At 37.5% G+C, this 12,437-nt stretch overlaps 1 protein-coding gene across 1 annotated transcript in view; it reads right to left on the reverse strand.

Moving 5' to 3' along the window:
- Positions 1–563: 563 nt before the first annotated feature.
- The window catches only part of LOC137502867 (zinc finger protein 239-like), a 79,559-nt gene continuing 67,685 nt past the window's right edge, over positions 564–12,437 (reverse strand). The window contains exons 5-6 of the mRNA XM_068230024.1: positions 11,408–11,787; positions 564–688 (exon numbers count right to left, since the gene is read on the reverse strand). Coding sequence (XP_068086125.1) covers positions 564–688; positions 11,408–11,787 — 505 coding nt within the window. The remainder of the gene's footprint in view (positions 689–11,407; positions 11,788–12,437) is intronic.

Consider the following 12,437-nt stretch of genomic DNA (forward strand, 5'->3'; position numbering starts at 1 on the left):
AATTTGTTCGGGGAAATACAATTGCCAATTGTGAAGAGTAAAATTCAACATGCTTCAACGTTCAAAAATCCAACGAACTGATTTCTATCTAGCACGGGTACAGGATATGGGCGAAATAAAAAGGCAAAACAGCCAAGATATAATTACAGTGGCTGGTGACGAAAGTGTCACGTCAATGATTACCATATGCCGACCTCTACAACAAGACAACATTTTAGCAATCACTTCAACAGTTTTTATTGTTCTGAAATTCGTCGTTTTTCTTAATTAATTATGAGTTCTGACCCTTTTCCAGATTAACCACGTAAGACACGCGTATACACCAATTTTCATAAAAATTATGTAACACGTCAATTTTTGAAAGGAAGTGATGTAAACTGCTAAGAATCTAAACTCTTCTCTTGAAAATCATAGATTTTGAATTTTAATTTTAACTCTCCATTCTGGGCTATAGATTTATACAGCTAAACCCAATAATGCGTTAATTCATCATTCTGGTAGAAGCTAGGAAATTACAGCGAACCAATAACAGAAAGACGGCTTCCCTCAGAAAGAAATGTTTGTTAGCCGAGGATGTTCCCCGAGTCGGTTGAGGGGGCGATTTCGAAAACACGAGGGTGCGATTCTTCCTCTTTCTTGTGTCCAGAGCTGCTGCTAGAAGTGCGTGTCGCCTGTCGAGAAGTCGGAGCTGCAAACAAAGCTCTTTGTGAGTTGTACATTTTGCTCTTCGTCCAGAGCAGTTAGATAATAGAATCCAGTAATTAATATGGGAAGCTAAAAGAGGTGGTTCAATAATACTTGCAACCATAAATGTGGGCGCTGAACTAGACCAGGTTACAAAATTTGTACTAAGGAATACTTACGATTTGACTAACTACGACCATGATGATGATGATGCTTCTTATTTAAAGGGGCTTAACATCTAAGGTTAAGACCATTAGGTGTTATCTAATATCTGCTTATGAGTGGACGGACTAATTCCAGTCAGGCAAGTAAGTACACCAAACAAATACCGTTACCTTTTCAAAGCTGGAGCCCTTGAGTTCGAGTATCGCGCGCAGTAAATGTTCGTGCAGCCCGCTAGTTCGGAGATGTGTTAAGTGAACAGTTACTAAATAACCCAATGTTTTGTGTAGCAGTAACGCATTTTCCAACTCATCAAGAATAAAGCCTCACTAGTTTGGTGGTCGATATCACAAACGGACCCATGAACTTCCCTGAAGTCAATATTATCGCCACGAAGCACTAATCACCAATGAAAGACTCTAAAAGGCCCATGTTCATCACAGGATAGAGACCAGGTGAGAACTAATCATTATTGTTATATTTGGGAGAGTAGTAACCGCACATGCTCATCTACATAAATAAGTAAATATCAAACACTCATGACTCATTGTCGCAGTTTTAAGTTTCCTATTTACCTATTATATAATTGGGTTAATGAGTGCCCTCTCATGGTTGATGGATTGCCTAAATGAGTGTTAGTTAGTGCGGTGTAAATATTAGTAATCACAAGTGTACAGATGTATTTGCTTAATGTTCAGTCGACATGACATAACTTTAGGAAATATTATAACTATTGTATAAACATTTATTCCTTGTATGTTGTCACAGACTATTCATTGCCTGATCATGAACGTCTCTGGCTTCATCTATAATGGGGAAACTATCAGCAAGGTGATCACGCGGAAAAATATAACAGCTTTAAAATATTATCTCAGTGGAAGAAGGCAACTCAGAAACACATTAATATTTTAAGACCGAAATATCTAAACTTTATTTAAGCTTGTTGGTCACTAAATGCCTTATGAAGTTGAAGAAATTGAGGAAAGGAAAGAATGCAAAAAGATGGGATCTAGACAAGTTGAAAGAAAAGAGTGTGAGGGATTGTTTCAAGGAACATGTTGCACAAGGACTAAATGAAAAGGCTGAAGGAAACACTATAGAGGAAGAGTGGAGAGTCATGAAAAATGAAGTCAGTAGGGCTGTAAGGAAGGGAGAAAAGATCAACTAAGAATCGGTGGATAACCCAGGAGATACTAGACCTGATTGATGAACGACGAAAATACAAGAATGCTAGAAATGAAGAGGGCAGAAATGAATACCGACGATTAAAGAATCAAGTGGATAGAAAGTGCAAGGTAGCTAAGGAAGAATGGCTGAAGGAGAAGTGCAAGGATGTCGAAGGCTCTATGGTCCTGGGAAAGGTAGATGCTGCATGCAGGAAAATCAAGGAAACCTTTGGAGAAAGGAAATCTAGGTGTATGAATATTAAGAGCTCAGATGGAAAGCCACTTCTAGGGAAAGAAGACAAAGCACAAAGATGGCAGGAGCATATCCAACAGTCGTATCAAGGTAAAGATGTAGATAATATGGTTCTGGAACATGAAGAGGCTGTTGATGCTGATGAAATGGGAGAACCAATTTTGAGGTCAGAGTTTGACAGAGCTCTGAGTGACCTAAATAGGAACAAGGCACCTGGAATTGATGATATTCCCTCTGAATTACTGACTGCCGTAGGAGAAACCAGCATGGCAAGTTTATTCCATTTAGTGTGCAAGATGTATGAGACAGGAGAAGTCCCATCCGATTTTCGGCAGAATGTTGTTATACCTATTCCCAAGAAAGCCGGTGCTGACAGGTGTGAAAACTACCGCACCATTAGTTTAGTATCTCATGCCTGCAAAATGTTAACACGTATTATTTACAGAAGAATGGAAAAACAAGTTGAAGCTGAGTTGGGAGATCAATTTGGCTTCAGGAGAAGCGTAGGAACACGTGAAGCAATCCTGACTTTACGTCTCATCTTAGAGGATCGAATCAAGAAGGACAAACCCACGCACATGGCATTCGTAGAACTAGAAAAGGCGTTCGATAATGTTGATTGGACCAAGCTATTTATGATTCTGAAGATGATAGGGATCAGATACCGAGAACGAAGAATTATCTACAATCTGTATAAAAATCAGTCTGCAGTGATAAGAATCGAGGGCTTGAAAAAAGCAGCAATCCAGAAAGGAGTGAGGCAAGGCTGCAGTTTGTCCCCTCTCCTTTTCAGTGTTTACATAGATCAGGCAGTAAAGGAAATCAAAGAGAAATTTGGAAAGGGAATCACAGTCTAAGGATCGGAAATCAAAACCTTGAGATTTGCCGATGATATTGTTATTTTATCTGACACTGCAGAAGATCTCGAGAAGTTGCTGAATGGTATGGATGAAGTCTTGGGTAAGGAGTACAATATGAAAATAAATAAGTCCAAAACAAAAATAATGGAGTGCAGTCGAACGAAGGCAGGTGATGTAGGAAATATTAGATTAGGAAACGAAGTCTTAAAGGAAGTAGATGAATATTGTTACTTGGGTAGTAAAATAACTAGCGATGGCAGAAGTAAGGAGGACATAAAATGCAGACTAGCACAAGCAAGGAAGAGCTTTCTTAAGAAAAGAAATTTGCTCACTTCAAACATTGATATCGGAATTAGAAAGATGTTTTTGAAGACTTTCGTGTGGAGCGTGGCATTGTATGGACGAGAAACATGGACGATAACCAGCTCAGAAAGAAAGGGAATAGAAGCTTTTGAAATGTGGTGTTAAAGAAGAATACTGAAGGTGAGACGGATAGATGGAATCACGAATGAAGAGATACTGAATCGAATTGGCGAGAGGAGATCGATTTGGCTAAATTTGACAAGAAGAAGAGATAGAATGACAGGACACATCTTAAGACACCCAGAATTTGTTCAGTTGGTTTTTGAAGGAAGTGTAGGTGGTAAGAACGGTAGGGGTAGACCAAGGTATGAATATGACAAGCAGATTAGAGCAGATGTAGGATGCAATAGTTACGTAGAAATAAAAAGGTTAGCACAGGATAGGGTGACATGGAGGGCTGCATCAAACAAGTCTATGGACTGATGACTCAAACAACAACAACAATTTAAGCTCTTCCCCAAAGGAAAGCTGCCCAGTAAAACTAAGGTTATTATATAAACCTATAGCACTACAATATGAAAGCTCACTACTACTGTAAGAGCTGCATTCCTCATTTTGCAAGTAATCTGAAAGGAAACTGCTTTATTGCACAGCTAAGCAGCGTATTTGTTAAGAAAAAGGGCGGTAGAAATTCAACAAAACATTGTACGGAAGGGAAATATAAAAATAATTGCTAAAGACAAAATAATTCGAGATTCTAAAATTAATGTATCACTGCTTGGGAAGTAATAATTAATGAAACTGGTAGGAAGGTAATAAATGAGTCAACAGCCGTTACACCACACATCCTGAATTACTTCTTTTTAAACGAATACAAACTGGAAAATAACTTTGATATCCTTGAGGAGAATTACAATTTACCTCCAGATATTCTAAGATACCATCAATTACAGATGTGATGGTCTAAATTTCATGTGACATGAAATTACATTTGAAAGGTCTGTCCACGGCAACTAGTAGTATACAGGAACTGTGTACGACTAGTGGCAAGTAAATAATAATAATAATATCCTTGTGTATAATTTCTATTCATCATTTATCTCAAGTTGCCATCGCATTTGTGTTGCTTTCCTGCACATGTATTCCAATTCTCTAATATTTCAAATTCATGTTTACTGCAGTACGAGGGTATTTACTCCCCTTATATTGCTTTCTAAAAAAGCATTTTAAACAATAATTACCTGTGTGTGCCCCTGTGCTGCCCTTTATGATATTATACATCAAACAATTACAAACAATAGACGTGACTTCACATTTAATAAGATTTCAGACAACTTCACAATTTGTAGACTATAGCACGGAGCACTATTATGGAGCAAATACATGTTCATAACTGTATTTTGGCGTGTCATCGAGCCCGAAGGGTGGAAATCTAGGTTGCTGAGCGGCAACAATATTATTCTATTCATACATAAAAGCAAAGATCTACTTCCAGTGTTGTTTTCAAACAATTGCACTTTTAAAGATATTTCGAAAAACGAACATCTAATCGGCCATACTCCACAGTAAGTAGATAGAAGGGCGTTAAGGGGAACTTATTGGGCCAACAAACTTTCAGGCACAACAAAACTCCACAACACTTCTCCAGAGAGAGAGAAGAATATTATGTAATAATAACAACAATGTTACTGAGCAGTACATCCAAATGTTGTTTAAGGAAAGGCCTGTTAGAAAAACGTGGCACTGTATACATGGGAAATATGCCGCCTGACAAGTGAGTTAGTGGACTGGTAACATCGACGCTTGGTCCACTGAGAAAATTTACTACTGTATACATCGCTATGGATGGGCGTTAGCCCAAGCCACGTTAATCCTCGGACAATAGGGTGAAAATCGTAACATGAATGGTCGGGCTAAGTGTAATAGACCGAATATCAAAACAATTATGTAAACCATTTTATTGATTAATAATTCATAAATGTATTTTTGCAATAAAAAGGCATGTCAATACACTGAAAACATGCTTAGAATAGTCGACTCCATTAAAGACTATAAAATGCCTACTGAAAAATCAGCATAACATTTAGCGTTCTAAACATACACGTATATGAAAATTTGTGGCAAACAATACGTACTTAATACATCTATCTGTTAATGGTATTTTCCAAAAATGAACACAATGACTCTCAACATGGCAAGAAAAATGTAACATGTATACGACACTTTGATATGTTCCAACTGGGTCACATTCCTTGGTTTCTTCAGCCGTTATCAACGAAATAACGAGAAGAAGTATATGAATTTGAAACCTTTGTAATCACTGTAAAACTGGAATTAGCCATAGTTGCACCTCCAATGTCCCTTTCTTCTTCTCCATTAAATAATTAGCTGCTGAATTCTAGATTGCTGGTTATCACCAAATATGGGTCAGGGTTGGAACCATTATTCTAGGGTTAAACTGTCGTCAAACAAGATGAGGCTTCAGACATAAACATATCTGCACATTGAATTCAAGGGTGTAGCTGTTCTACAAAATCCATTCTAAGATCAAGAATTCCAGAAAATAATGTGGAAGCATACCATATAACAATATGGGCGTTACCTATATTGTCTACATTATGTGCTCCTTGCGAGTGTACGTACAAAAAGAACAAACGACCAATGATACATAACATCGGGATAGATGTTCTCTAAGGGGAGCTACCAGGTTTGTCCGAAATTGAGACTTGTGGAAAAACGTTCTTTATTCATTTATTAAAATGGCTTGACCGTTCTGCAGTGTTAGCGGGTGAGTTCTTCCTAAGGTAAGACTACTAAGAGACCTACTACCGCACTTATTACACAGAAGCATCTATTCTGAAGTCTGAGTGAGCAGATGTTTACAAAAATTACCACACTCGTTATAAGAGTGAGAGAGGTTCCATCATATTTTTCAGAAGAACGCCCCCATTCCACACCACAAGTCAGCATTTGTAGTTTTATTGCACGCTTGAGAAAATTTACTATCACACTGACATCAATACTGTAACCGTAGCTTGGGATGGCTCACCAGATGTTTTTCAAGACTAGCCTCTTCACTAAAGCTTTTACCTGATTCGTAACAACAGTGTGAACATTTTCCGTTATAAGTGACCTGGTGCATTCGATGATTATGGGAAATGCTCACCACAAAAGTACGGAAGCTCTACAAAATTTAGCGTGCACTTTTCACGAAACCACATAAATTACCAGAGTTAGGGCGAAATTCTGTAGGAATGAACAGATGTTTCCGAAAAATATATTTGCAGAAAACGTACTAAGACAGTCAAAAAAGGAGTGATATCAGGCGAAACGTTCACCACAAGAGTACGGAGGCTTATAAATGTCAACACGGGAGTGTGACCAATATGAAGTGTGTGTGTTGGGATAGTACATATATCACACCCCCGCACTGTATTCAGAAGAGATAATTTTGTTGTCAGTGTTCGATTTATTGTTATCATTAATTCATTTGTATATTTATTCCTAATTTTTTTAAATGAAAGGTACCCATATGTGATATCAGTAATTAGTTTTGTACAAAACGGATGGGAAACTGCTAATTACATCTCGGAAATTTGTATGAGTCATGCGGATATCCCACAGTCCTATGTGGTGGCCTCGTTAATGTTGTAGTCGGAAAGTTCCTATGAGTCATGTGATTAGCTCAGAGTCTGAGGTGGTGGCCCTGTTGATGTTGTCATGAGATCCGGAAGAGGTTCAGGGCATGGTCTTGACAAAAACTTGTACTCGTGATTGGATGACAAGGATCAATCTAGACGTAAAGTACCATTATGCTACAGTCCAGATGCAAATACGAAGGAGAAAGAGGCAGACAAAATGGCGCACGGCAACTTCAGGTAGAATAAATATATGAAAATTGTCATCGAAACTAAAATAAACTTAAATCTAGAAGGCATGGAATGCAAGAGCCATGTATAAGAACGTTGAGATGGAACAAATATTGTTCTAAGAATAATTGAATCCTAATCCTTTCTTTACGGAGAGAAAAAATACATTGCATAAAATATCTGAGAATCAGTCGTAACTGCGTATCAAAAGAGCTATTTAAAAATATGATTGAAGAGGAATTGCTTGCTATATAGCACAGGAACTAAAATTAAAATACGAGAGAGATCCGATGTTTTTAAATTAACATTCCGGCTTGAGGAGATATTGAGACCACTGTATAGAAGCGAGAGGGCAAAATTTCGTACTTCAAGCAATTCAGTACATAGAATAGAAATTGGATTAGTAACTGAAATTAATATTAGCCGGGAAAGTTACATTTAATAACAAGAAGCTGTATGCAGATTGTAATAGATACGCAATTTCGAGTAGTACAAGTAATAATATTAAGGGGCTAAATTAGCAATTTAAATATGTATTCTGTCATTCCAATATTGATTTCTAATTTCGTGAACAACTGTAAATACATGGAGTCAGCCTGAGACATGGGAATAGATTGCTCAGGATTCCATAACGAGGCACAGCAGCATCAATGTATTGCGACCAGAGATGACGTCCGGAGAGGCAGTAACCGGCCGCATGGAACACATGTAACATCTGAGAAGAAGGAGGCAGTTTCAGGGTAGTGACGAGATAAGTTTTTGTTTAAAGGTATTTATATCATTATCGAGAAATATTTTCTTTCAACAAAATTCTCAGTCAGATTTTTTCAGCGCCAAATCGTGACCAACAGTAACAGACCTTTGTCATAAAAACCACGAATATCATTTTTTTCAATGATATGTATACTGATATGGGAAGTGACTAGGTTATGTTGATGCTGTAAGTGAATGTATTACATGTCATCTTTGATACCAATCTACTTGGAAGGGCTATTCATTTATTATTCTGAAAATATTGGAGCATGCAGGTTATATGAGACGTAGAGGAGGTTTATGAGGCAATTATATTGACAAACATGACTGCACCTATAAGAATCAAAGGAAGAGATGGATTAAACTGAATTCTATGAGTATCGCAGAAGCAATATCGTTGAAGGAAATTAATATTATAACAAATGAGGGGTTATGAAGAAGGTTAATGAAATGAGAATGTTGACTAAGAAGAGATAGATTCGAATTGTGTATTAATGGAAATATTGAGATTTTAAAAGTTCATGTTTTGAGAGGTTGTATGTAAGAAGAATATATTGCGAAGTTGTATGATATATCCACAGAGGATCGTATTGAGTAACTATCATAAGGTTAGTCTCATGTTGAGAAAAGTGTATTAGTAAGAGAACTGCTGATTTTATGTCAATTTGAAACACAAAGTGACATATTATGAGTAGTAGTTAGCCACCGCATATATAATTGATGAAGATGTAAGGATATGGAGTAAGAGGAATCGACGTGTTTAGAGTCGTTCTTTCCCAAACGATCTGTAGACTGAAATCAAGACCTAACTCAATGAATGGCACGACGGAATATGAAATGAGGTTAGACTATGATTCACTGTGCAAACATATATGACAGATTGGCACATATTTGTTTCATTATTCTAGTCCATTAAGGAAAGGTAGATTTAGCTTGCTCATGTTTGAAAATATCACTGATGAATTTTAATATATACGAGAAATATATGCATATTTCATTTCTAGCAATATTTTGAAAATATGGCAACAATTTTTGGCCATGTTAAAGAAACTTATCAAATATGTCGAATCTCACAAGTAAGATAATGTCATAATAAGAATCCCAGATAGTAATATGTGAAATAATAAAGTCCATTTGAAAAAATTGGACATGATAAGGCACCAATTATGAAAACTCCCACATTATAAAGATGAAGGAATGTGTAAGAACGTCCGGATGATGAAATATGAATGAAGTTAGATGAAAACTAACCAGACTACATGAATTACATTTTCAGTAGAGCACCTTACTCATGTCGTTGAAGATAAATTTTCCGACAGAGGAATCGATTGGTGATTTAGATGCTACAAGTTGGCTCTATGCATTTGTGTGTCATGAACTTCAGTTTTGGACGGATCAGTTGATATCTTAAACAACCCCATTTCAATTATAAGTCATCGCCAGAGAGAGAAATTGTGAATAAGAAAGATTATTTCATGAATGATTACTAGAGATTTTGACTTTGTATGAAAGCACATTGTTATTTTCTCGTATTTATCAATATTTGTTGAACTTTTCTTCAGATAAGCATGCTAATAAATTAGTATAATATTAAAGTGGATTTATTATTTACGTTGGATTAGGAAAAGACATATGTAGAGCTAAGGTCACACTTTCATTTGTGTTGAGACTTGTCACTGAATGTCGAATGGAGACGTTCACCGACAGGAATATGATTTATTGAGCGATACCTAGAAAGTACTGGGAGGCGATCTTTCTCGGAAACTACGACAAATAAATAAACTATTGCTGAAGATTTTCCTTAGATGCTATCGGGATTATCTTCACTCCGTGTTGGACACAGGTGGGTTGAAGTTCATTGTAAGAAATGGGGGAAGCTGATGTCCATATAGCATGTAATGAAACGTAAAAAAGCATACTGTACTTGGCTTCATACCGGACTGGCCTTCAAACTTCGGTGGAGAAAACTTGATTTCAAACATCGGAGGAGAGGAGATGTAACATTTATGGAAGATCGCATTATTGTGTTTGTGAACGGAAATGATAACGTACAACTGTGGAGTGCTCAGGTACTTGGTATTGTACAACTTGTGGCCGCTTAGTATTATATGTTATATTCAATAAAATAATGTGAACACATCTAATAATCGCTGTCTTTCTTCACGCACGTAGGATATAGAAAAGCAAGGTCATATTGAAGACAAACTTTCGACCAAAACTGGTATACACATGGTTCTCAACATATGGGCGAGCTGCAATTTACCTTATCCCTTGTTTTCGTAGACTAGACTATGAAAAAAATGCAAAATGTCGTATTAATCCACAAGAATGAAGACGCTTCCCCAAAACGAGTAAAAAGGTGTTGTCGAAGAACTTTATCAGAGAACGTCTTCCCAGCGTCATCACAAGACAAGGACGCTCACCAATATGTGTATGAAGGTGATTTAGAAGCAAAAGCTTTCGAGAAAACATCCTACCTCTCCCTTATGCGTAAGTACGCGCAAGCGAAGAGGAAACTTCTTACTATATGAATCACATTTATAAGAACGCTCTCCTGTATTGATAGCAACTGGGGTCGAAAAATTTGTTTCACAGTAAACCCCTTCCCTTAACTTCATATGTAGGTAGATGCTCATCAGTACGTGCAGGAGGTTATTCAGAATATGGGATATCTTAGAAAACTTCCTACGGCATTGCTCGCAAAAAGGTCAACGCAGCCTTGTATGAATTCTGAGGTGTTACAGAAGATACGAATATGCGAGTAAAATTCCTACCATTTAAGATGCGTGAGGTAATGCTTTCGAAGGGAATGTTTCTGGGAAAATTCCTTACGACATTCATTACAAACATGTAACCGTACGGCGGTGTGTGCAATCATGTGTAGCCGAAATCTGGTTTTGCACGAAAATTACTTACCGCATGGATTGGGTCGCCCCACACAATGTGCGAAAATATGAGACCGAAGATTTGTCTTACGGGAGAACTTCTTACCACATTGATCACAGGAAAATGGACGTTCACCAGAATGTGTAAGTACGTGTTGCCGAAGATAGGATGTGTTTGAAAATTTCTTACCACATTGATCACAGGAATGAGAACGCTCTGCAGTATATATAAGCTGGTGCATTCGAAGATGTGTCTTACTACGAAAACTCTTGCCACACTGATTACAGGGATGTGGGCGTAAATCAGTATGCATCACCATATGGTGCGCGAGACACTTCCTATATGGGAAATTTCTCCCACATTCACCGCAGGAAAGCGGACGTACATTAGTATGTGTAAGCTCGTGTTGTCGAAGTGCGGACCTATGAAAGAACTTCCTGTCACATTGAACACAGGAATTTAGACGCTCACCGGTATGTGTAACCATGTGCTGCCTTAACTTCGATTTCTGAAGGAACTTTTTTCCACACTGTTCACAAGAATGTGGACGCACATTGGTATGTATAAGCTCATGTTGCCCAAGATTCGACTTCTGAGAGAACTTTTTACCACACTCTTTACAGGAATATGGACGCTCACCGGTATGTATAACCATATGCTGCCTTAATTTCGATTTCTGAAGGAACTTTTTACTACACTTTTCACAGGAATGTGGACGCTCACCGGTATGTATTAGCTCGTGTTGCCTAAGATGCCACTTATGAAGGAACTTTTTATCACATTGATCACAGGAATGTGGTCGCTCACGCGTACCCACTGAACGTCCGGTCAATAATGCAACGTTCGGAAATCTAGAAAAGAGAACACAAACATTTATTACATTTTACGCGTAAGTTAACAAAATAATATACAATATTCATAAGCAAACACAATATATGTAGCAAAACTGTTTCTTATCACATTACATTGCACTCTAAATCTCAATAATTTCAGATAAAGGTTCAAACAGATAAGCCCATATAGTATCCAATTGCCAATTAGAACATTTGTTAAGTATGCACTTAACCAGAACATATCCAGACAATTTAAGACGGTCCAATATGGAAGCAATGATTGTGGGAGTGCTATGCTTAGCGATTTAGTTATGTGCATTCTTCAAGTTTACTGGTAACTAAACCTCATAACATTTAGGATGCCAAATAATACCTAAAGTTTTAATAGCTTCATCCTTGCTGAGGTTACATGTTGACATGTTTCCTCTGTCATCTACAGGGACATTGGAAAGGGCTTCTGGACAATTTGATGTCCAATTTCTGAGATGAATATGTGTAATATAAAGCAGGGAAGATATTTCTGACTGTAGCTCCTCAGCTACTTCAACTGTGATGTTACCTGTCAACACGTCGTCAACATAAAACAAAGAAGATGCAAATAGGGTGAGATTCTGTGTTCTCTTCAGCAAGTTGAAACCAAATTCTCGGAACTAGGAATAGGGCAGAAC

The sequence above is a fragment of the Anabrus simplex genome, chromosome 13, assembly GCF_040414725.1.
Source record: "Anabrus simplex isolate iqAnaSimp1 chromosome 13, ASM4041472v1, whole genome shotgun sequence".
Lineage (NCBI taxonomy): Eukaryota > Metazoa > Arthropoda > Insecta > Orthoptera > Tettigoniidae > Anabrus > Anabrus simplex.